This window comes from Thermothielavioides terrestris, chromosome 4 (genome assembly GCF_000226115.1).
Source record: "Thermothielavioides terrestris NRRL 8126 chromosome 4, complete sequence".
Lineage (NCBI taxonomy): Eukaryota > Fungi > Ascomycota > Sordariomycetes > Sordariales > Chaetomiaceae > Thermothielavioides > Thermothielavioides terrestris.
Genome location: NC_016460.1, coordinates 920,646 through 942,686, shown reverse-complemented (window position 1 = coordinate 942,686; position 22,041 = coordinate 920,646). Strand labels below are relative to the sequence as shown.

The window sequence follows — 22,041 nt, the reverse complement described above, 5'->3', positions numbered from 1 at the left end:
TATGCTGACTTCCAAAGTGTATTCAAGGAAGTGAATTGAGGTTGTGCGTGGTTGGTTGCGCAGACCGGATACTCGCACTGTGCAACTGGACTCTTTGAACTACCTGAGGTAGCTCCTCGTTGTCAAGCTCCGATGAAGGAACGAAGGAATCCAAGGAAATAGCAGGCATGGACCTCAGCCGATTGCCGTGTTGGACACCATGAAATCTAGACGAGACACTATATTTTTCCTGCCGTCTCTAACCACGCCGTCCCGCCCGAACTACATGCCCGCTCAAAGCGCCCAACGTTGACCATCGCACCCACACATTGCACTCGCTCGTTCACGCCGCCCTACTCGATCGTGTAGGACTCGGCAACCGACCTAATCTCCTTAGAGAAAGCAACCTCCTCGTTCAGTTCGAGCACCTCAACCGATTGGACCTGTGCACCAGTTAGCCGCGGTGAGTTCCCTGACCCATCAGACGGGAGAGCTTACATCAACATCGACGAACGGCGTCGTCTTCGAGAACCGCACCTGCATCGGGAAGAACTCGTTCTCGTCGTCCGTCTGCGCCTCAAACTCGAACGCCCCGCTGGGGTTCTCGTCGCTGATGGTGCCTATCGTCCATTCCAGGCTGTCGCCAGACACCTCGTAGACGGCGTCGAAGCTGGAAATGGACGGCTCGGCGCTCCTGTACGGCACCACGACGCTGACATCCTTCAGCGTGTCGCCGCCAGACAGCTCGTACTCGATCGTCAGCGTGCAGTTGCCCTCCGAGCCCTTGTTGACCCAGACTGTAAAGGTAATGGGTAACGCGCTGGTGTCCTCCACCTTCGGGGTGGCCCGCCACCGGAGCACGCCCACCGCGTTGTTCACCGGGAAGCCCCGCGCCTGATTGGCCATCTGGATAGCCTTGGAACTGTTGAAGGCGTTCTTGTCGACGTTGGGGTGCGTCCGGAACTGCGCGCCGTGCGACGGTGTGGCGCTGAGGTTCAGCTTAATCTTGGTGAGCGACGGGTCAGTCACCCGCAGCGACAAATCGCCGCTGACGGAAAACGAGTTCAGCGCTCCTTCCCTGGAGATCTTTGCCGTGATGGCCTCGTTGATTGTGACGTGAACGGCATCGCGGTCTACGGAGGATGATACCCGAGGGGCGGCCGCCGGTTCCGGCGCAGAAGGGACGGCAGCAGGAACAAGCGGCGTGTCGTCCACCGGTCCCAGCTCCGTCTTGACGCGTTCAAACATGTCTGTTGTCTTGGACTTCTTGCCCAGCTGCATGCCCTTGCCCTTTGGAGCGGTGAACCTGTATCGGTCAGCCTGCGGTGCCCGGCAACGAACTGGGAGGCATCGCATAGCATCGCATACTTGGACTTGTTCTTTTCCGCCTCGTAGGTATCGTATGTCTCGGTGACAGCCGGCCGGACTGGGGGGGTATATGTTGGATATACGGGCGGCCGGGACATGCCAGCACCGCGGGCGCTCCTGCCAGACTCCTTGCGTTGCATCTCCAGCTGCTTGGCCTTTCTCTTGCGCTCTTCCGTGGCCTCCAGCTCCTTGTTCTGTATCGTGCAGCCGCGTCAGCATTCGCACACCAGCCAGCAGTAATCCGCGCCCAACGCACCCGGGCAATGATCTCCTGGATTCGCTCCTCGTGGCTCTCCATCTCCAAGAACGTCTTGATCTGGCTGATGGTCAGGTTCTCCCGGTAGCCGAGCGTCACGAGCTCGTCGAAGGCGCTAATGAGTTCGTAGGCATTCCGGAGGATCTCGCGCTCGTCGAGGCTCTTGCAGGTGCTGGTAACGACCTGGGCGAACAGGTGCAGCGAGTCGATGTCCTGGAGGATGTTGGATTGCTTGTTGGTGATGAGCACCATGTACAGCTCGTCCAGCGGCTGGTAGACGAATCGCACGTTGTCCTGCTCGACAGTCGTGTGCTGCGTGCCGGAATTCGCCGCCTTGGGGAAGGATGCCAGAAGGGCTTCGATGCGCGACCGCTTGATGTCGTGGAAGGACCGCGCAAGGACGGCCTTGCCGCCCCGCGTGCAGATGGATGCAGCGAGGACAACCTGCAGACTTTCGTCAGCATGCGGACGGCTACGCGGAAGAGCGGAAGACATGGAGGCACCAGACCATCTTGATTGCAGCTTGTCGTGGTCGAATGGGCGCAAGCGTATGCGAGTTGTGGCCAGGAGGAGCTTCAACTCCTGGCGGACTTGCTGCGACTTGAATGGACCCCCAGTCCAACAACGCACTGTGGTTGATCTGGCTTTCTGACGGACTGCAGGTCAAGGGCCTGACAGCTGGCACGGCCTGGCTCGAAGCTGTCAGGCCGCTAGGTAACTTGTACCTCAAGTTAAACTAACCCGATGCGGGACCTTCCTTTCTCTGGCGCGCGCTTCACGCTTCGGTTTTCCATGGTCTCGCTTCTGGCTTCCACCTTCCCATCTCCGACTTGCAATCTCCTCGATTATCCAGGTCTCGCGCTCTTTAAAACCTGTGAATGCCCATCCTTCCCGGCAATCCACAATATCAATTCAAAGGCGCATTTGGCCTACCGTCAAGTCCTCCTTGGGTGCTCGACGCTTTTACACCTCTGTCTTCTCACCGCAACGGCCGCGCCTGCTGCCTGCTCCGTTTGCGACTCAGCGACACATTTTTGACGACGTCGAGTTCTTCATCCACGAAGCCCGGCTAACCTGCGTGGTGTTGTGGCCGAGGTCCTATACCTTATCCGGTCTTTAGTTCTCGCTGCACAGAACCGCGCGGAGTGACGCCGACGCGTCCCTGTTTGCGAACCACCCTTCTCTACCGCCCCGGGCGAGCTGAACTCCGTACAACTCTCCGCCTTCGACCCTCTCCTCATCAACAGCACTTTTCTTCTTCATTTGGGCGACTGGCGCATTCAGCGCCACCTCGGCGAGGCTGACTCGGCAGCCTGAGACCCATCGGATGCTGCAGATGTCTCGGGAGTAAAGCCGCTGGAAAAGCCGCACGATACTTACTTCCCCGCGAAGCCCACCATCGCGTTCACTTCCCGCCGGCCACACAGTATCAACGATGGAGCATGCTGGCGTTGTAGCTGAGCCTGGTCCTCGGGACCTGCTGGAGCAAGACTTGGTCCTGGATTTTGATTCCAATGTCGAATTTGGGGCTGAACGGCTCGATTTCGGGCAAGGCGGACAGCACAATGAACTCCAACACGGCCTCACCGGAGACTTTGCCGACGATGCTTCTGCTCCCAATCCCGACCCCAAGCTTGGCTCTGGAGATGAAGAGGCACGCACCGTAGTTGCCGGTGACGGACATGCCCAACCGACCGAGACTTCGGAAGATGTTGGCAGTAACGTCGAGACCGAAGCGGAATACCAAGACGAAATTGGATACGAGGACGATGACTTTGTAGCCACGGACGTCAATGACGACTTCGGCGCACCAGAGGCTGGTGAACCCCAGGTCGGGTTGCCAGATGTCCTGCCCAAAGGCCATCTGGAGTCGGCTCCGTTGACAAACGATAGCCGGACCGAGACCTTGCCGCGCGACCAGGATGCATCCTGGGACCAAGATATTGACTTTGGAGAGCAGGGTGACGCCAATGATCAGAATGAGCATGGCGAAGGCGAGGAAGAGGAAGAGGAGGACGACGCTGCCGCTCATCTGGAAGGCCACACCTTGTCTGTCGATGATGAGATGGCCCACGCCGCCGCTGATCGTCGTGAGAGCGACCTTGAAGAAGCGCTAGAAGATCTGACGAGTTCCCTCGCCGAGGTGCCAGACATATCCGTTCTCATGGACGACGAGTGCTTCTCTCTGTTTGGAACACCTGATGACGACCCTGATTCCTACTTTCTCTCTGATGCCCAGGAGCTCGATCGCCCGCTGTCGCAGTTTCTCTCTGCCATTCGGGCCGTCATGTCTGACGACATCGCACCGACAGATGAGTTGGTGCTCTGCGTCCAGCCTCTCGGCCTCGAGTTTGGGGAGCGGTCGAACGAGAGGTTTCTGAGGCGCACCTTCCGTGAAATATGGGAGTGCTATACTACGCTACGCGAGGCATCCGCCATCACCGGGAATATGGTTATTCACCTGACGGTGAGGCGAGACAGCGAGGAACATTACCTTGAGTTGCTTGCCCAGGCGGAGGCTGCTGCCAAAGGCTCGTCTCCAGACGCAGAGGATTCGGACGTGTCAGAGAACCTTGACGATGAATATGAGGTCAGCGGCCAGGAGCATGGCGAGACGGAATATGAGACGTTTGAGGATGAATACGCGAGTGAACATCGCGGAGAGGGCGAGCATGTGGGCGGCGCCACCGTCCACGACCGTAATCCCGCACATGATGTTCAGGATAGGAACGAGCCCGAGCTCGGTTTTGACCACCAGGACGGTATGGCAGAAGCACGAGTGCAGGACGCTCAGGGTGGCATCACACAATCACACTCTCCAAAGGATCACACGGTGGAATTTGGTGGCGAGGATGGCTCGGGGTATGTCTCTGAGGCTCATGCGGATAGCCCCGGATATGCCGAAGACGAAGATGAAGCGGATGAGGCGCAAGCCTGGGACGTACAGGGGACAGAGGGCGATGCAACAGTTTCGCACCACTCCGACGTGGTCTCTGCGGACGCTCATCAACCGACTTCTCAACAAGGTGACGAGGAGTCTACCGAGGCCCCTGATTACATTGAAGCTCACGGAGTCACTGCGCCTGGGAACGGCGAGTCTGAACAGGACGCACCCTCAAACGGTAAATCCCCATGTTCCCTTTTCACAGGACCCTCTGTTCCTTTGCCGCTCAACTTGCCGGTCACTGTTCCCCTTGATCATCTTGACCATGGGGCGCCCGTCGGTTGCCCCTGTGGTGAGGGACTTCCGGTGTCGCTTGCTGAACGCGAGACGAGTCACGAGACGAACCATGAGCTGCTGTGCGCTCCTCAGTGGGCTGCCGCGAAGCCATCGAGTTCCGTCCCTGCGTCTCACCCGGAGGAGCTCTGGGAGATCGATTATTCAGATGACGAACTTGAACCGCTTTCTGGAGAGACCCTGGAACATGTGGCGCCATCGGCTTTGGGGTCTCGCGCACAGGATGCAGTTTCGTTCAGATTCTGGATGAATTCAAGGATCTCTCCAACTGTCCTGAACGAGCCTTTATCCCCCAGCAAAACTTCCGGACCCCAAAACGCCAGCATAGCCTGTTCATGGAACACAAAAGCTAACAGATATGATGCTGAAGATGACGACCTCGTCCTCGTGTTTGATGACGAGCCGGGCTCAACCACGATTGCCGAAAATACGGATGACAAGCCCAACACACCCTATGATGCCCCGGCGGACGTCGCCGACGATGTCCTGGAAGCCTCACATGAGAGGCGTGGCGCTGAGATCACCGTCGACTCCACGAGTGTGAATTTCCAGGATGAAGACCATCTAGCCGCAGCCGTGGAGACGGCATCCGTTCACACAAGCACGACCGTCAACGGCAATCCTATCGGCTACGATGAGCATATTGGCGCAGACGACTCGTCCACCCCAGCAAACGAGGGCATGGAGCAACCAGCGGCGAGCGTTGACATCCAAGGTGACGAAATCGACTGGGAGAACGACGAGGATGAGGACGAGCAGCAGTCAACAAGCGACCACGAGGGCGCCGAGTTGGAAGAGTCCAACGAGACTGCTCCGAGTCCACCAAGCGTCGCCGGCAAACGCAGCAGGACTGACGAAGCAGAGAGCCTTGCCGATGAGACCGGTATGCCAGTGTGCCCTCCTCCCAAAAGGCTGCGCATGTGCTGACGATCCCCAGACTACAAGCGTCGTCGGACTTGAACGGCGGGCTCTTCGTAGCGCCCCTTTTATCATTCCGCCCTTGCTTCCGGCGTGGTTGTAGTTCAACCGCACATCGCATTCCCCCCACGAAACCCCGAAGCCCCGAACTCCCGGGACGCCCCCTTTGACCCCTTTCCCTCTTTGCGCCTATTCTGGCAGGTAATTCCCCACGAACGACAACGCACGGCAACATCCAGCGACATAATAGGTAGGTCTGAAAACCGACAACTGAGATGTGCCAACAACGGTCAGCCCACTTCTGAGCCCGGATGGAGGCGCGGCCGGGACGAGTCCAAGGCTGGGCTAGAACTCTAAGATACGCCAAGGCGGAAACAGCCATCCCGGCATGGCTTCATTCACCCAGGAGCGAGCCATAATAGAGTTTCAGCAGGCCCGCCTAACAACAGCTTCTTTACCATCCTCATCAACGTGTAGGATTATTATGGGATGTCGGAGTCGGTGGATACAAAAAGGCCTTTGGGCCCGCGGATTCGGCTTTGAGTGGTTTGCTTCCGGAGTTTGGAGTTCTGGGGGCCACAACAAGATGAGGCCTGTCGTCATCCCCCAGGGAATGTTGGGCTTTTTGTGTTGAAGCGAAGGCCAGCCCAGGCCTGGTTCTCCCATCCACAGGTGGCGCTCACCGTGCCCGGGAATCCTGTGGAGATGATAGAAGGACCGGGCATTTTGATGTTTGAGGAACGAGCTGTGGGGGCGAGGGGAAAGGGAAGGCGGGATGTGTTTTGTTGTCGTTCTTCGTTGGCCGTTCATACGAGGTGGCCTTCCTTTTTTTTCTCTACTTTATTTTTTTACCCTGCCTCCTTAGCTACCTGGCTCGTTGTGTCGATAGTTAGGGACCATGGAGGCCGTCTGTTTTTTGGCCCTGAAGACGGTCATGACACCTAAAATGCCCCGGGCTGTGTGGACTGGTGACGGTCTGGGCAGCAGTTTTGTGTGTATCTATGGTAACCTGGAGTTGAGTCCCGGATTCAGCCAGTTAGTTTGGCGGTTGACACAAGATTAAAGAGCTGTGTGTGCGAGACATTGCCAACTTGGTGAGTTCACATTCAGACTTCGCTTTAGTCTGTTGTCCAGACCATTTGCAAAAGCTTGCGGGAACACTATGTGCGGGGGAATTTTTCAGTTTGAGTGTTTTGAGGCTGGCGCGCAGGTGATGGGTTATGGCCAAAGAGGTCCCGCCAAGACTAATTTCGGAGACTGCCGCTTACAAGTATTTACAATCGCCACGGGGTGAGCGGGCCGCGACGGGGCCTCGACGACTTCGAGCAACATCAACAACGAACAATCGCAAAGACTCGTTACAACAACTTTACGAAACCTCAACCAAATCGAAAAAAAAGAAAACGAAGTTAACCCTCACCCTAACCTTGACCCTCACCCTAACCATAACCCTCACCCTAACCAGCGGGGGGCTAGCGCCGCCCCCCGTACCCCGGGCGAACTAACCCGTGGCTAACCCGTGGCGATAGTGCAAACCCCTTGGCGGTCTTGGCGGGGTACTGACGCTGTAAAAACATTGCCGACAATTGGCCGAAATTAGTCTTGGCGGGACCTCTTTAGCCATCAGCAGGTGATGTTGAGCTGACCTGCAGGGCTCAGGGGTGGTGCCAAGCAGGCAGTTTCTGGGAACCAACAGCAAAACAGGTTTACTGCCAGCTCGGTCATCCTAACATGGCGATGTACGGAATGCCTACACTCCTATGTATAGCGAGGGGCTGCTTCTTCCAGTCTAGCGGTGCTTGCGTTTGAAGGGAAATGAGGGTGGCTATCTGACCAGAGGTGTTTTCTGGTTCCATTTCTCTACTCTGCTACTTTGTGTATTGGCTCAACGATAGGGGTGCCTGCGAAGCGTGAAAAGTTCCATGTGTTTTCGCCGTCGAAGATGAATTCATGTTATCTGTAACGTTACCTGCAACCTCACAAACAATCGCAGTAGGTACGGCTCCAAGAGCTGGACTTCCAAGGAACGCCTTTTTACCGGTGGAGAGGACTGACGCGGACTGTGGCTCTACTGCGTAGCAGTGAGTTTGGGACCGAGAGACGACGGAATCGGGCCCACTTCCACCGTTTGCTGACCCCAAACCAACCATCTGGAGATGAGAAGGGGGCCGAGGAGTGGGAATTGCCTGTGGAGGTCTGCGTGCGTGTATCTGGGCTGTTTACCGTACGGAGGTACGGAATAAAATACACAGCGTGCAGTGATGCATCGAGGAACTGTATGTACCTCCCAAGGTAAGGGTAAGGTCGGTAGGGAGTCAGGTAATTACCTGAAGTTATTGTGTGTGTGCACAGAGAGGTTAGTGTAGGATTGGGGGTGTTCATGAGAGGGAACTGTCCTCTTTAGCCCTCGCGATCCGAAGTGACTTTTTTATTCCCTCTTCTGTTTTTTGGAGTTCCCACACGAAGGCCAAATTCGCAATTCGTGGCATCTTCTGCGGGAATGCCAATCTCGAGCTTTTCGTGGCTGAGCTCCGTTTCTTGGTGCGATTGGCGGCGTGTCGAGGGTGCGGAAGTGGCTGCCTTCTTTTTCTGGGACCACAGGGGGGTTCCGGCCACCCAATGCATCCAGGGCTCGCCTCAACCTGGAAGGACAAGCAGGGGTCCCACCGATCCCGTACCTCGGACAGGGGTTGGCCTCGTGATTCTTGAAACCGCCAGCGAGCCCCAGACTTTCCCTCGCACCATTCAGCACAGCAGGGGGGCTTGCACGAAACACAGGCCACCACGGCGCCGAGAGCTCGTTGCTGGCCACCTCATTGTCCGTCGTTGCACGAAGCAGGCAAGGGAGTGCGGTCGTTTTCCGGGGGACGACGGCGATAGTGTCCATTTCCAGTCTTCGAGAAAGAAGCAAGGGCTCTGCTGCGTGCAGCCAACTTCGCCTTGGCGCCGCTGCGACAGCGACACTCGACCTGACCCGCCGTCTGTCCTTTTGTGCCGAGCGACCGAGCGCAACCGCAAGCAAACGAACACACCACGGCGACGCCAACAGAAACGGTCAATCCGGACCACAGCCGGCAGCACGCGCAGGCGTCGTCGGCAACGGCCCAACTAAATCATTCCTTGCTTTCCTGCCCGAGTCTCGCCCGGCGCGAGCCGCCTGCCCCTCCCTCCGCCGTCGCGGAGCCCCTCGTTTGCAGAGAACTCGACTGGGTAGCGCGTAACCGCTACCACCGCGCTCGCTTTGTCCTTGTTCCGTTGTTTCCGGAAACATGCTGCAAGACAAGTACGGATCTCCCGCGACGGCTCTGCGGTGCCGTGGCACGAGGGAACTTGAGGGCCGCAGTTTGCTGACAGCCCGGTCTTGGTGGCAGGTATATCGGTCTGGCGCTGGCCATGACCTCGAGTTTGGCCATCGGTATGCGTATCATCTTTTAAATTACTGAACGTTTTGGGCATGCGGCCGCTGACTGGTTGGGCGACAGGCACTAGCTTTGTGATCACCAAGAAAGTAGGGCAGCCCACGCCTCCCCACGACTGCGCGACGGAGGCCGCATATCATGCCCGCGAATGGAACAGCCCAGCTAACCGTCAACGTTATATGATATAGGGGTTAATGCACGCAGAGGAACGCCATGGCTTCGAGGGCGACGGCTTCGTTTACTTGCGGAGTCCGATGTGGTGGGCAGGAATCATCTGCTGTACGGGCGACCCATGTCTCTCCCCCAAATGATGGCCAGACCGATGACAAGCGCACTGACGGCATTTTGCAGTGGTTATTGGCGAGGTCTTCAATTTTGCGGCATACGCCTTCGCGCCAGCCATTCTCGTCACCCCGCTCGGCGCGCTGTCTGTTTTGATAGGAGCTGTGCTAGGTTCCTACTTCCTCAAAGAAGAGCTTGGGACGCTGGGCAAGTTGGGGAGCGCCATTTGTCTGATCGGGGCCGTGATCATCGTCTTGCACGCGCCGCCCGACGAGGAGATTGAGACCATCGACCAGATTCTGAACTACGCGATTCAGCCAGGTATGTCCTGGCTTTTTTTTTCCGCCACCGCCTGACAACGCCTATGCTAACGTTGCCTTTAAGGATTTCTGCTCTACTCACTCGCCGTCTGCATCTTTGCCGGCGTCATGATTTACAAGGTTGGACCGGTCTACGGCAAGAAGAACCCGCTCATCTACCTGAGCATCTGCTCTACCGTGGGGTCCATCTCGGTCATGTCCGTCAAGGCCTTCGGCATTGCGCTGAAGCTGACCTTTGCCGGCCACAACCAATTCACGCACCCTTCGACTTACGTCTTCATGATCATCACTGCGGTCTGCATTCTGACCCAGATGAACTACTTCAACAAGGCGCTGAGCCAGTTTCCCACCAACATGTAAGGCTGCGCTCTCGATCTCTCCATGAGTCCGGGGATGGTTTTGCTAACCAGCTGCAGTGTGAATCCGCTCTACTATGTCACCTTCACCTCCGCAACGCTATGCGCCTCGTTCATTCTTTTCAAGGGCTTCAACACGACCGAAACAGTCAACACGCTCTCCCTCATCTGTGGCTTCCTAGTCACCTTCACGGGAGTCTACCTGCTGAACCTCAGCCGCAGCGATCCTGACGGCACCAAGACACTAGCCCGCCGCACCAACGGCGACAGCACGGGCACCGACATGATCTCGAGCATCCAAACGCGGATGAGCATGGAGGCGCGGCGGTCGCAGTCGCACCGCATGAGCACCGGCAGCAACCGCCCCAGCGACCGCGAGGGGCTGATCCGCTCGTACGACGAGGAGGAGGCCGCCGGCTTCGGGCTGACGGACCTCGCCGAGGACACCGACGAGGAGGACGATCCGCGGTCGCCCATGATCCCGAGCTTCCCGCGTAGCAACGGTCACCCACCAAACGGGAACCATCTCAGGGCTAAGAGCGCGAGCCCGTCAATAGAGCTGCAGAATCGGAAATCCGGGGAGAGGTGATGACACGCCCCGTGGCGACATTTTTTTCTGTTTCCATTTTCCGTTCTAGACTTCGTCGGAGTTCTGCTTTTTTCCCCCTTGTCGGACCACGCATACCGGATTGCGGCCTCAACTACCATGACAGCCTTTCCACCGGCAGACCAGTCTTGTATTATCTATACACGACTCTGTCGCACCACCTCGTGTCGCGCTGCGTTGTTCCGGACTGGAATCGTTCCAGACCAGGCCAGATCTAATCTACCTTTACTGAGCTATGCGCGCCCGCTTGAATTCGGTGGCTGGTGCTGCGAGGCAAGGCAGAGCAGCGCGGAGAAGGTGGGACGAACCATGAAGCAGAACCTGGCGCAGGTCAATTGTATATTTCCCAATTTCCTTTCCCCTCTCTTGTTTCTTTTGTGAATCAAGGCGCAGAAAGGGTGTGGTCGGCGTTCCCGGCGTTTTCTTCATCATTATCAAGGAAAAGGCAGGGGGAAGGGGTGGGGGGAAAGGGGGTGCGGGATGATGAATGGGAGAAGGGGCAACGCAACGCAACGCAAGGGAGGGGAGGAAGGAAAAAGGAAAAGGGATCGGATGCTGCTGGATGCGGAGGGAGGGAATGGGCTTGGCCAATGTTCTGATGCTTAAAATCTTGTGCGCACTGGCCGGCGCGGGCGGGTAACTTCGCTTTCAGCAGCACATATTTGGCGTTTTTTTATCTTGGGAAGTAGGCATGTACCATTGATCGAGAGGATTTTAAGGGTCTTCTTGAGAGGTTCTGCCTTTTCTTTGCCGTTCGAGTGTGTGTTGTTGTTCCTCTCGGGGCCGAAGTATGGGGAGGGTTGGTTGGCTGGTTATGGTCGTGCCATGAGGCGACGTTGTTGTCGTCGGCGCTCCTTGTGGTGGCGGCGTTGACGGCGGTTGGTGTCGCTGATGGAAGAGGTATTATGTAGGTATGTCTGCGTTGTGAACTGTGCATAAACAATATCACTGGGGTTCTTGGTGAGCTCCTTTGCATTTTGAGCACCCTTGGGCACGTCAAGTACAGCAGAAGAGGCGGGCTTGGAGGAGGTGGGAGAGGCTGTGATCAACAGAGTAGTCAGAATGCCCAGTCAAGCTGGCGAAGGATTCTTAAGTCCCGGCTCAACGATTTTGGCCCACATCGGAGCTTTACAATCCGCTAACGAAGCTGTTCAGTTGGATCAGGACGCTATCATCACAAGCACAACACCGAAGCACGAGAAAGGGTTGTTCCGAGAGGTTTATTCCTCCATGCGAGTTCAGGATCGTCCGACGTTAACAGCCCTGTCCATGGGATATGCCTGGATAGTTACAATTCCACCCTCCAAAGCATCATCCCGTCCGTTTTCCCGTTTCGCAGACTCAATAAAATATGCTCAAAGTTGACGCCGAGTGACCCATCCATCCGCAATCATACCGTCGAGCGTGTGGAGCGCTCAAAGAAAACCCCCCAGTCAGGGCACGCCTCGCCCCGCGACTACCAGCTATAATCGACGGGAGCCTCGGCGGGGGGAGGAACGCCAAACCCATCGCCGGAACCATCCTATTGCTCCGCGGCAACGGGCTCCTCCTCACCAGCCTGCTCCTCCTGGCGCGCCGCCTCGGCAGCAGCCTGGGCAGCGGCGGCCTTAGCGCCGTAGTCCTGGCTCATGGGCTGAACAACCGGGGTCTCCTCCTTGGGCTCAATGATGGTGACGGCGTCGGGGAGCGACTTCTGCGGGCCAGCCTTGCCCTCGGGGTCGCTGCCGCGCATGATCTTAACCTTAATACCCAGAACACCCTGGCGGAGCAGGACGTGGCGGGTGGCGCTGTCGATGAAGTCCTTGGCCGGCTGGCCGGAGTGGATCATGAAACCGTCGGTGAACTTCATGCTCTTGGCGCGGGCGGCGCGCAGCTTGCCAGAAACGACGACCTCGCAGCCCTTGGCGCCGCTCTCCATGATGAACCGAAGAACACCGTAGCAGGCACGGCGAACGGCGAGACCGTTGAGGAGCTTGTAGCGGAGCGACTCGCACTGGGCGACGGCCGAGAGACCGCGGTTCTGGACCTTGGCGGCATAGAGGGAGACCGAGTTCTCGGGGAACTTGAAGCGCTTCTGGATGAGGCTGGTGAGCTCGCGGATGCGGCGGCCCTGTTCGCCCAGGACCTCCTGGGTGTGTGTGGCGCGGATGATGATGTCGGTGACGGTCGGGGTGACGCGGACTTCGACGCCGGAATAGCCCTCCTCGGCCAGCTCACGCTGGAAGAACTCGTTCAGCTCGGCGTAGAAAACACCGTCGGCGACGAACTTTCTCCGCTTGGAGCTGCAGACAACCAAACTGTCAGCCTCGAGCTTCTCCTACGGACGCGCAGCAAGTTCCAAAAAGGCCAGCGATTTCGGGATCCTCGAATGCCACCCATTGTCGCGACCAGACGCCCACCACCGTCCAACACCAAGAAGGAACTTTTTCTCCGCTTACATCTGAGTGCCAGGAACAGCCATGATTGCGGTTTGGCGATGAGACTCCTCGAGGCTTCAATGGTTGCAGAGGTTGCGGCAAGCCCTTCTGGCGGTCTTCAACCCGACTTTTTCAGATGGGGGGAAATTCGAACTGCACACTCATTTTGCGAATTCTTGGTGGGCTGCCAGTGCCAGTTCTGGGTGCGAAGTGGAGTAGGGTTTGGAGTGTCCAATCAGCAGTCGCCAACGCCCGAGCAGTGTGGGGTCCGTCTTGAGCATTCTTGAGCTTGACTGGGCCCCGCTAAAGCAGTGCTAGCCCGGCAGCCTTGCGGCCTGCGGCTGCCTCATCGGCCAGCTCGGGACCTGCGTTCTTCTCACTGCCTTACCTAAACTTCCAGTGTAGGTGGGGCCGCTGCCGACGTCAAGCGCCCGCCCGTGTTAGTTGAACGGTTGTTGTCACAGGGCAGGCGCAAGTCGTGTGATGCTGGCTGCATTCGGCCATTTCCTCGACGCATCTCTTTTCCCCTGCTCATACTCCACGATAGTTTCCCACTGAAGACAGAGCATGTGCTGTCCATGCCAGACCACGCAACCTTTCCTACCCAATGTTGCTGTTCATGGATGAATAGAACAGCCCGAGCCCGCGCCCTCCGAAACCCTCCAAAGCGCCGTCTCCCTCTCGCACCTCTCGGCCCGGCCCGACCCAGCCCCGTCGCCCGTTGCCCTGCTGCTGGTGCTGCTGCGTTGCGTGGCATAGGGCGATTGCCGTTCCTTCGCCATGTCAGTTCCTCAGAGCAAGCACGTACGTTATTGCCTCGCTGCGACTGTCGCGGCATGTGCTGAAGTGCAGACTAGGTGTACACGGACGTGCATGCGCTGCGAGGCGGGAAGCCAGAGCTTGGCGATATCTCGCTGAGCGACTACCATCTCGTATTCCGGTTCCCCCCTGAATCGAAGGCGTCGACCGACCCGCAGCTTAAGAGGCGCCAAAAACAAGTCTGGTTCGCATTCCACGTTATCTCGCAATGTACGCTGCGGCCGACGCCTCCAGCAAGCGGCGTGCCTTCGTCAATACGCATACGCTTTAGGGACTTCACCTTCGTCTGCTTCAACTTCCCCGACGACAAGGATGCTCGTGATGCGTTTGAGTTCATCCGCGCAAGGACGTGTAGGCTGGGAAGCGTAACAGACCTCCTGGCTTTCAACTACACCCCGCCGCCCGGCTCGCCAGAACTCAAGATCGATGGCTGGGATCTGTACGATGTGAGAGCCGAATTCAAGCGGCAAGGCATCAGCGAGAAATCGGCAGATCTGGGCTGGAGAATATCCACCATCAACAAGGACTACACCTTTTGCCCGACTTACCCGGCGCTGCTGGTCGTGCCGTCTAAGATTTCAGACAACACGCTCAAGTATGCGGCTAACTTCCGCTCCCGCGCCCGGATACCGACTCTTACCTACCTCCACCCGGTCAACAACTGCACCATAACCCGCAGTTCACAGCCGCTGGTGGGACTCCGAATGAACCGCAGCATCCAGGATGAGCGACTCGTCGGGGCCTGCTTCTCTGCGTCGGCGAACTCCTTCGACGTGTCGCCGTCGAATCTGGACGAAAGCCCCCCTTCGAGCACGGTGGATCTGAGTGCTGATGGTGCAGATGCCGACCTCTCGCTCTCGGAGATGGAGCGGATGCGGAGGGAGGATGAACTGATTGCCGGCGGCAATGCTCAGTACGACGAGAAGACGGGAAAGCGGCTAATTTACGGTGCACAGCAACAGAACCTGATCGTCGACGCCCGGCCCCGACTTAACTCCCTTGCCATGCAAGCTGTAGGAAAGGGCTCGGAGAAGATGGAGTTTTACAGATTTGCCAAGAAGGTTTTTCTCAATATAGACAATATTCATGTCATGCGGGACTCACTGGAGAAGGTTATCAGCGCCATTAGGCACGCCGATGTCTCTCCCTTCCCGCCCAACCAAGATCTCCTGGAAAAGAGCAAGTGGCTTAGTCACATCAGCTGCATTCTGGACGGCGCGGCCACCATTGCGCGCCAGGTCGGCATCCAGCACTCGAACGTGCTTATTCACTGCTCAGACGGCTGGGACCGGACGAGTCAGCTCAGCGCTTTGGCCCAGCTCATGCTGGATCCCTACTACCGCACCATTGACGGTTTTATCGTGCTGGTCGAGAAGGACTGGCTCTCGTTCGGCCACATGTTCCAGCTGCGATCCGGTCACCTGAGTCACGAGAGCTGGTTCACGGTGGACAACGAGGCGCTCGCCGGCTCCACGATCCGGCCCGGCGAGAACGAGGGTCGGGGAGACGCGATCGAGAACGCGCTCGCTTCCGCGAAGCGGTTCTGGAACAGAAACGTTGGCGGCGAGAAGGAGTCATCGACGTCGGACGTGGAAGATCTGTCCGCTGTCGACGAGTCGAAGCAGGCGACCGCGTCCATCAGCGAGGAGCAGGCAACCAGACTCAGCGATGTCTCGCCTGTCTTCCACCAGTTCCTCGATGCGACATACCAACTTCTCCGGCAGCACCCCACGCGCTTCGAGTTTAACGAACGCTTCCTCCGGCGCCTGCTCTATCACGTTTACTCTTGCCAGTACGGAACGTTTCTCTTTAACAACGAGAAGCAGCGCAAGGAAGCGAGGCTGCGCGATCGCACCCGCAGCGTCTGGGCCTACTTTTTGAGCCGTCGCCAGGAGTTCACCAATGACCAATACGACCCGGTCGTCGACGACCACACAAAGGGACGGGAGCGCCTCATCTTCCCGCGCCTCGGCGAGGTGCGGTGGTGGCACCAGGTCTTCAACCGCACCGATCACGAAATGAACGGCGCCATCAACGCCTCGGTTGCCGTGGCGGAGCGTGTCGCGGCCTACCAGGCCTCGTCTGAACCCGGCGGACCCGCCGTTGGTAGCGGCGCGGAGGGGCAGCCGGGAGCCAAGGCGCAACCGCCCGGACTGACGCCGAGCAAGTCAGCCCTCACTGGCATCGAGAGTCCTTACGAGGCTCTTACGCCGGAGGCCAGGACTTCGCGGTCGTTGAACCGCAGCGCCAGCACCGGCGCACTCCCCGGTGCCCTCGGGGCATTGCAGGACAAGATCTCCGGGCTTGCCATCGGGGCGGGGATGTTTGGTGCTGGCAGCCCGAGTGCGGGTAGGAATCGGCCGGGCGGCCACAGCACGGGGTCTAATGGGATCCGCAACGGAGGCGCGAGCCCGGCTACGGCCAGGGACCGTCCGGAAAGGCGCAAGGCCGAGTCTAAGGGCCTCGTTGATATGCTCACCGGCGCCACGCTTGACGACCCCCTTTCCGAACGGGATAATGACGCGCCGGAAGATGTCGGCGGAGGGCAGGAGATGAAGAGCATGGATGGACCAAGCTAGCTGAGTGAGACCTCGGGCGGCATTTGGCATACGGTTGGGCTAGCCAGAATTGTGACTTTTTCTCGCGTGTTTGGAAGCGCTGGGTAGACTGGGAACGGAGGTGTCATTGCACTGTATCGAGGCACAGCGAGCATTGGGTTTTTGATGCTGAGGGTTCGATAGCGGTAGGGCATGCGGTTAGACGTCATGGGTAGGTAGGCATGAGGACTGCTTGTGATATGCATGCCATCACCATGAAAGCTCTCGTTCACACTGTTGGTATGAGTGCATGGGTGCAGTTATCGGTGTGTGGGGTAAATTGCTCTTATTGAAGGATTGCAGGAAGCGGCGTCCTTCAGATGCCGCGGTTGCTCGCTTGCCTGCCGCGCCTTCCCACTTGAGGCCCCGCCCAACTGAGCAGCTGCCCCGCAGGCTGAGCTGGGGCTCCAGCGTTACCTGATCCATCCATCCATTGGCGGGCGCTGCGGAGTCGCGTAAAGAAACAACCAAGCGCACAGGCCAACACCGACCAAACGGGGCATGCCTGGATTCTGCAAGGCCTGCCCCCTGGCTGAGTGGCTCCCCCGGCATTGCTTGGGCGGGAGCTGCCATACCTCGACTGTTGCACACCCCTCGCATTTCCGCCGTGCGGTCCTATCAAACCCATCCATCAATCCTCAACAAGCATCAGCTGGCGGGCGTCTCGATCTCTGCTCGCTATCTCGGTTCGAGTGTGCGTGTGCCATGGTCGCCGGCGCTAATTCTACGGCCCTCCGTTGAAATCGAAACTCGTTCCGCTCCCCTGGCCTCCAAGTGACGCCAACGGGCACTGCGAAAAACGAGGATCTATCTTGTCTTGGGGCCGCCGTGTTGTAGCTGATAGCTGTTAACCAAACATTCAGCAGAACTGCACGCCTGCTTCGGCCACACCCACTTTCCGCCCATTGCATCACATCCCGCACCCACCGCACAACCCGCACGCGATCCCCAGCCGCCCTGCCTGCCCAGCGCCTGCCCAAAAAATAACACCAACACGGGATATCCCACTCCCAAACACAAAACCAAAAGCAACCAACCACTTTCGGATTCCCCGCGACAGCCCACCGCTCGCTGCTCCTTCTCCACAGTCGCCCACCATGGCTGACGCCAACAACAACGTTAACGACGAGCTCTACCCGATCGCCGTGCTAATCGACGAATTGAAGGTATGGCGGTGACCACGCTCCCATGCTCCCGCGCTCCCACCTCGAACCCCCTCCCTCCTCGGCTTCCCCGTGATTAATTGTGCGAGCAGCATGACGACGTCCTACTTCGGCTGAACGCCATCCACCGACTCTCCACCATCGCCCTTGCCCTGGGCGCCGAGCGCACGCGCGAAGAGCTGATCCCGTTCCTCGATGGTCAGCCAGCCTCGTCCCCCCCACCCCCCTCGACCTGTCGAACCCGTCCGATCGCTAACCTGGTGCGCGCCTGCAGAGTCCGTCGAGGATGAGGACGAGGTCCTCGTCGCCCTGAGCGAGGAGCTCGGAAACTTCATCGAATACGTCGGCGGCCCTCAATGGGGACACGTCCTCCTCTCTCCGCTCGAGAACCTCGCGGCCATCGAGGAGCCCGTCGTGCGGGACAAGGTATGCGTGGGGTCGCCGGCTCCCGACGATGCTGGGGGTGATGTTGGACTGACTGACTGACGCGCTTCTCCTGCAGGCTGTCGAGTCCCTGAACAAGATCTGCCTCGAGCTCTCGCAGCAACAGATCGAAGAGTACTTCGTTCCCCTCACGATCCGCCTCTCCAAGGCCGACTGGTTTACGTCCAAGGTATCGGGCTGCGGCCTGTACACGACACCCTATTCCAGGGTCTCGCGCCCGGTCCAAGAACAGCTCCGGCAGCAGTTTGGCCAGCTGGTCCACGATGACACCCCCATGGTGCGCCGCCAGTCGGCCACGTGCCTCGCGAAGTTTGTGAAGGAGATGCCCGCCTCGATTGTTGTCGAAGAGATGATACCCATGTTCCAGCACCTCGTCCAGGACGACCAAGACAGTGTTCGGCTGCTCACCGTCGAGGTCCTGATCTCCATCGCTGAGGTTGTCCCGAAGGAGCAGCAGGCTAGCCACGGCGTGCTGCTGTCCTCGCTGCGGAGCTTGATAGAGGATAAGAGCTGGAGGGTGCGGTACATGATCGCCGACAGATTCGAGAAGGTCCGTCGACCCGCAAAGCTGGAGCTGGTGTGGCGCCTGGACAGAGTCTAACAACCCGTGCAGATCGCCAAGGCAGTAGACGAGGAGGTCGTTGCCAGAGATCTGGTACCCGCATTCGTAAAATTGCTGAAGGACGGCGAGGCCGAGGTGCGGACGGCCATTGCCGGCCAGATCCCCGGCTTCTGCGCCCTCGTCGAGCGCAATACGCTCCTCAGCGACATCATGCCGACGGTGGAGAATTTGGTATCGGACAGTTCCCAACACGTGCGCGCGGCCCTCGGAACGCAGATCAGCGGGCTCGCGCCGATCTTGGGCAAGCAAGAGTACGGCTCCCCTCGTCAGACGCCGCGCACGCCGAGAATTGTGCTGACTGACTATTCGGCAGGACGATCGATCACTTGTTGCCCATGTTCCTTCAGATGCTGAAGGATGAGTTCCCCGATGTCCGCCTGCACATCATCTCAAAACTGGAGCTGGTAAACCAGGTTATCGGCATCGAGCTCCTTGCGCAGTCCCTTCTCCCCGCCATCGTCCAACTCGCCGAGGACAAGCAATGGCGCGTGCGGTTGGCTATCATCGGCCACATGCCATTGCTCGCCAGCCAGCTGGGCGTCAAGTTTTTCGACGAGAAGCTCAGCCAGCTCTGTATGGGATGGCTGGGGGATACCGTCTTCTCCATCCGCGAGGCGGCGACGCACAACCTCAAGAAGCTGACCGAGGTGTTCGGCGTGGAGTGGGCTAGCGAGGCCATCATTCCCAAGGTCATGGCGATGGGAGGCCACCCTAACTACCTCTACAGGATGACAACGTGCTTCGCCATCTCGGTAAGTTTGTGTTCTTCCGATTAGTGCCCCGCAGGGCGTGGCTGACAGGATGGCCAGACTCTAGCCAGCGTCGTGACCTTGGACGTGATTGCCAAGTCGATCCTCCCCATGCTAGAAAAGCTCACGAGCGACGAGATCCCCAACATCCGGTTCAACGTCGCGAAGACGTACTCGGCGCTGATCGGGGTGCTGCGCCGGCTGCCGGACCAGGGCACCATCTTCACGCTGGAGCAGGCCAAGGTGCCGTTTTCGCCGTCACCCAGGGGCCAGCAGCTGATCGAGGAGCGGATCATGCCCAGCCTGGAGAAGCTCCAGAAGGACGACGACGTGGACGTGCGGTACTTTGCCATGATGGCCACCACCGCCGCGTCGGGCGTGGCCGCGGGCGGCGGAGAGCCGATGAACACATCACCATAGAAGAGAAGAGAGAGTCTTAATGAAGCAATTCTGTTCCCTGTTCCTGCGCCTGCTCGTTGAATGTTTCCAGATGCGCAGTCCCTATTTCTGCTGCATCTTGCCCCGCTTTTTCGCCCGTCATTCCAGTCCGCTGGTGGGTAAAGCTTAAAGATATTTGGTGAAGAACTACGTAGTTACTACTGTGTTGGTTCGAGCAGGCCCAGTGGGTTGTCTGCCGGTAGATCAGGGCGGCGCGGCATGTCAAGAAAACCATGTATGTCTGTCAAGGGGGGAAAGGAGAGGAAAACCACCAGTTTCCGCCAGATAGATGGCTAGGATGCGCCATGGCGAATGGTAACACACTGAGCATTACTGCGGCGGCGCTGGTATCTCTGTTCCTTTCCCAGCGTTATCCAGGTCAAATATCTCTCTCATTGTTTCTGTGCCGCCAACGTCAAGGAGCGACCTTCTCAAAGCACAGCGTGCTGACGGCCTGGCCCTTGACGCCGCCGAAGCTGAAGCTGGGGTACTCTATCCTGCCGGCGAGGCGCAACCTGGCGCCAGTGCCGCCGCCGCCACCCTCGTCCTCGTCCTCGTCCTCGTCCTCGTCGGTCTTGCCGTCGAACCAGCCGCGCAGCTCGGCCTCGGTCCAGTTGCAGCTCGTCACGAGGAAGATGCCGCCGGGCCGCAGCAGCCGCAGCACGCGCCCGGCGTACCCCTCGCACACGCGCCGGCCCCGCCCGTCGCGCTCCCCGCTCAGCGACACCGCGTCGAACGTGCCCTTGTCCAGCACCACGTCCCACCCGGCGCCGCCGTCCCGCGCGCGCGAGTCCTCCGACGGCCGCGGCGCCGGGGTGTTGTCCGCTTGCACCTCGCTCACCGCGCCGCGCAGGACGTCCCACACCTTGAACTCGACCTCTTGCTCTCTGGCCCGATCTTCTTGCCCCTCGTCTTCCTCCTCCTTCTCCTCCTCCCTCGCCCGAGCCCTCGCCCGCCCGACGCTCCTGGCCAGCTGCACGCTCCGCTCGCTATAGTCCACACCAAGCAGGCGGCCGGCCCACCCGTTGTCGCGCAGCGCAAACAGCAGGCTGCCGTTGCCGCAGCCGAGGTCGAGCACGGCGGCGCGCGCGCGGGCGGAGGAGGAGGAGGAGGAGGAGGAGGACGATGATGATGATGATGGGTCCGGGTACCGCTCGTCGAGGAAGCGCACCATGGCCTCCTCGGCGCCGGCGTCGTCGAACCAGACGGTGCCCTCGTCGGCCGGGTTGTCGGCGTGGTTGCGCAGCTCGGTCTCGTAGAGCGCGTCCCAGCTGTTGTGGTTTTGTGTGTTTTGTCAGCGGCGGGGGGAGGAGGAGGGGAAAACATTGGTTAGGTTAGGTGTTTTGGACGATAATCGCCGCCCGGGGAGGGGGTAAGAGGAAACAATGCTGGACGAAAGGGATGGTGGGGGAGGGATGGAAGGAGGTGGGAGGTTGACGAAGGGGGATGACGAACTATTCTTTTGTGCCGAGGGCCGAGGGCTCAAGATGGGCCGGTGTTGCTGAGTCGGCCATTGTGAAGACAACTACCTCTATAAACGATACGATATGATTAGGCGTGTACAGGATGCCTCGCCGTCTGCTCAGGTAAGGTAAAACTATGCCGGCCCTCCTGGTGCTGCGTTCAGTCGCAGGAGGTGGGGCATTGATTGTTTTTGGCCGACGAGTCGTCACATTTCTGGCAATTCTGCCTCATGGCGGGGTCAATGGAGGGGCAGCTTTGTCGAGCCAGCTTGTCAATTCAGGAAAGCGGTGTAGATTGGTGGGGCATGCAGATCCACAACTGTAGTTATTCTGTAATTACATTACACAGTACATCCACCTGGTTAACAGCCCACGACCTCGCCCAGCAGAAGTTTCCTGTAAGGGAAACCTGCCAGGACAACGGCTGACCCGACCGCTTGTCATAAGACCTCCAGGGTATATAGGCATGCATGGCATGAACAAGAAGATAACCCGCCATCCGTCGTGCAGAAACACATATCATCCGAGCCGTGGGTACAAAGCGAGAGAAAACCCCAGATGTTTCAATAGTCAATCATCATCCAAC

The 22,041-nt window shown here is 58.6% G+C and overlaps 7 protein-coding genes across 7 annotated transcripts; 4 read left to right on the top strand and 3 right to left on the bottom strand.

The window, feature by feature from the left end:
• Positions 1-16: 16 nt before the first annotated feature.
• Positions 17-2,222, bottom strand: THITE_2118476 (uncharacterized protein). Its single transcript, XM_003655093.1, has 5 exons — positions 2,112-2,222; positions 1,604-2,047; positions 1,348-1,541; positions 478-1,285; positions 17-422 (listed from the first exon to the last, which is right to left on the bottom strand). The coding sequence occupies exons 1-5, from the start codon at positions 2,112-2,114 to the stop codon at positions 333-335; spliced, it is 1,539 nt and encodes a 512-aa protein (XP_003655141.1). The 5' UTR covers positions 2,115-2,222; the 3' UTR covers positions 17-332.
• A 659-nt stretch (positions 2,223-2,881) lies between these two features.
• Positions 2,882-5,993, top strand: THITE_2118472 (uncharacterized protein). Its single transcript, XM_003655092.1, has 2 exons — positions 2,882-5,724; positions 5,779-5,993. Exons 1-2 carry the CDS (start codon positions 3,039-3,041, stop codon positions 5,799-5,801), a joined length of 2,709 nt encoding a protein of 902 aa, XP_003655140.1. The 5' UTR covers positions 2,882-3,038; the 3' UTR covers positions 5,802-5,993.
• A 3,019-nt stretch (positions 5,994-9,012) lies between these two features.
• On the top strand, positions 9,013-10,847 carry THITE_2118469 (uncharacterized protein). The gene is made up of 6 exons (XM_003655091.1): positions 9,013-9,174; positions 9,242-9,267; positions 9,367-9,457; positions 9,530-9,781; positions 9,845-10,136; positions 10,197-10,847. The coding sequence occupies exons 1-6, from the start codon at positions 9,153-9,155 to the stop codon at positions 10,723-10,725; spliced, it is 1,212 nt and encodes a 403-aa protein (XP_003655139.1). The 5' UTR covers positions 9,013-9,152; the 3' UTR covers positions 10,726-10,847.
• Positions 10,848-11,831: 984 nt separating this feature from the next.
• On the bottom strand, positions 11,832-13,314 carry THITE_2155431 (40S ribosomal protein S3). The gene is made up of 2 exons (XM_003655090.1): positions 13,182-13,314; positions 11,832-13,025 (listed from the first exon to the last, which is right to left on the bottom strand). The coding sequence occupies exons 1-2, from the start codon at positions 13,202-13,204 to the stop codon at positions 12,266-12,268; spliced, it is 783 nt and encodes a 260-aa protein (XP_003655138.1). The 5' UTR covers positions 13,205-13,314; the 3' UTR covers positions 11,832-12,265.
• A 227-nt stretch (positions 13,315-13,541) lies between these two features.
• THITE_2118463 (uncharacterized protein) lies at positions 13,542-16,912 on the top strand. Its single transcript, XM_003655089.1, has 2 exons — positions 13,542-13,964; positions 14,018-16,912. The coding sequence occupies exons 1-2, from the start codon at positions 13,941-13,943 to the stop codon at positions 16,556-16,558; spliced, it is 2,565 nt and encodes an 854-aa protein (XP_003655137.1). The 5' UTR covers positions 13,542-13,940; the 3' UTR covers positions 16,559-16,912.
• A 173-nt stretch (positions 16,913-17,085) lies between these two features.
• On the top strand, positions 17,086-20,031 carry THITE_2118460 (uncharacterized protein). The gene is made up of 8 exons (XM_003655088.1): positions 17,086-17,270; positions 17,440-17,742; positions 17,832-17,937; positions 18,014-18,165; positions 18,242-18,733; positions 18,797-19,056; positions 19,119-19,557; positions 19,615-20,031. Exons 2-8 carry the CDS (start codon positions 17,674-17,676, stop codon positions 19,972-19,974), a joined length of 1,878 nt encoding a protein of 625 aa, XP_003655136.1. The 5' UTR covers positions 17,086-17,270; positions 17,440-17,673; the 3' UTR covers positions 19,975-20,031.
• A 286-nt stretch (positions 20,032-20,317) lies between these two features.
• Positions 20,318-21,655, bottom strand: THITE_2118458 (uncharacterized protein). The gene is made up of 2 exons (XM_003655087.1): positions 21,448-21,655; positions 20,318-21,263 (listed from the first exon to the last, which is right to left on the bottom strand). The coding sequence occupies exons 1-2, from the start codon at positions 21,504-21,506 to the stop codon at positions 20,408-20,410; spliced, it is 915 nt and encodes a 304-aa protein (XP_003655135.1). The 5' UTR covers positions 21,507-21,655; the 3' UTR covers positions 20,318-20,407.
• Between the last annotated feature and the right edge of the window lie 386 nt (positions 21,656-22,041).

Coding starts and splice junctions, on each gene's coding strand:
- THITE_2118476 (XM_003655093.1), bottom strand. Junction 1,542..1,603: donor TCCAGGAGATCATTGCCCGG/GTGCGTTGGGCG, acceptor TGCACGATACAG/AACAAGGAGCTGGAGGCCAC. Junction 1,286..1,347: donor GCGGAAAAGAACAAGTCCAA/GTATGCGATGCT, acceptor TGACCGATACAG/GTTCACCGCTCCAAAGGGCA.
- THITE_2118472 (XM_003655092.1), top strand. CDS start 3,039: ATGGAGCATGCTGGCGTTGTAGCTGAGCCTGGTCCTCGGGACCTGCTG. Junction 5,725..5,778: donor GAGCCTTGCCGATGAGACCG/GTATGCCAGTGT, acceptor GACGATCCCCAG/ACTACAAGCGTCGTCGGACT.
- THITE_2118469 (XM_003655091.1), top strand. CDS start 9,153: ATGACCTCGAGTTTGGCCATCG. Junction 9,268..9,366: donor GCTTTGTGATCACCAAGAAA/GTAGGGCAGCCC, acceptor TATATGATATAG/GGGTTAATGCACGCAGAGGA. Junction 10,137..10,196: donor AGCCAGTTTCCCACCAACAT/GTAAGGCTGCGC, acceptor AACCAGCTGCAG/TGTGAATCCGCTCTACTATG.
- THITE_2155431 (XM_003655090.1), bottom strand. CDS start 13,204: ATGGCTGTTCCTGGCACTCAGAT. Junction 13,026..13,181: donor GCTGTTCCTGGCACTCAGAT/GTAAGCGGAGAA, acceptor GGTTGTCTGCAG/CTCCAAGCGGAGAAAGTTCG.
- THITE_2118463 (XM_003655089.1), top strand. CDS start 13,941: ATGTCAGTTCCTCAGAGCAAGCAC. Junction 13,965..14,017: donor CAGTTCCTCAGAGCAAGCAC/GTACGTTATTGC, acceptor AGTGCAGACTAG/GTGTACACGGACGTGCATGC.
- THITE_2118460 (XM_003655088.1), top strand. CDS start 17,674: ATGGCTGACGCCAACAACAACGTTAACGACGAGCTCTACCCGATCGCC. Junction 17,743..17,831: donor TGCTAATCGACGAATTGAAG/GTATGGCGGTGA, acceptor TTGTGCGAGCAG/CATGACGACGTCCTACTTCG. Junction 19,558..19,614: donor CAACGTGCTTCGCCATCTCG/GTAAGTTTGTGT, acceptor CAGGATGGCCAG/ACTCTAGCCAGCGTCGTGAC.
- THITE_2118458 (XM_003655087.1), bottom strand. CDS start 21,506: ATGGCCGACTCAGCAACACCGGCCCATCTTGAGCCCTCGGCCCTCGGC. Junction 21,264..21,447: donor GCCCTCGGCACAAAAGAATA/GTTCGTCATCCC, acceptor AAACCACAACAG/CTGGGACGCGCTCTACGAGA.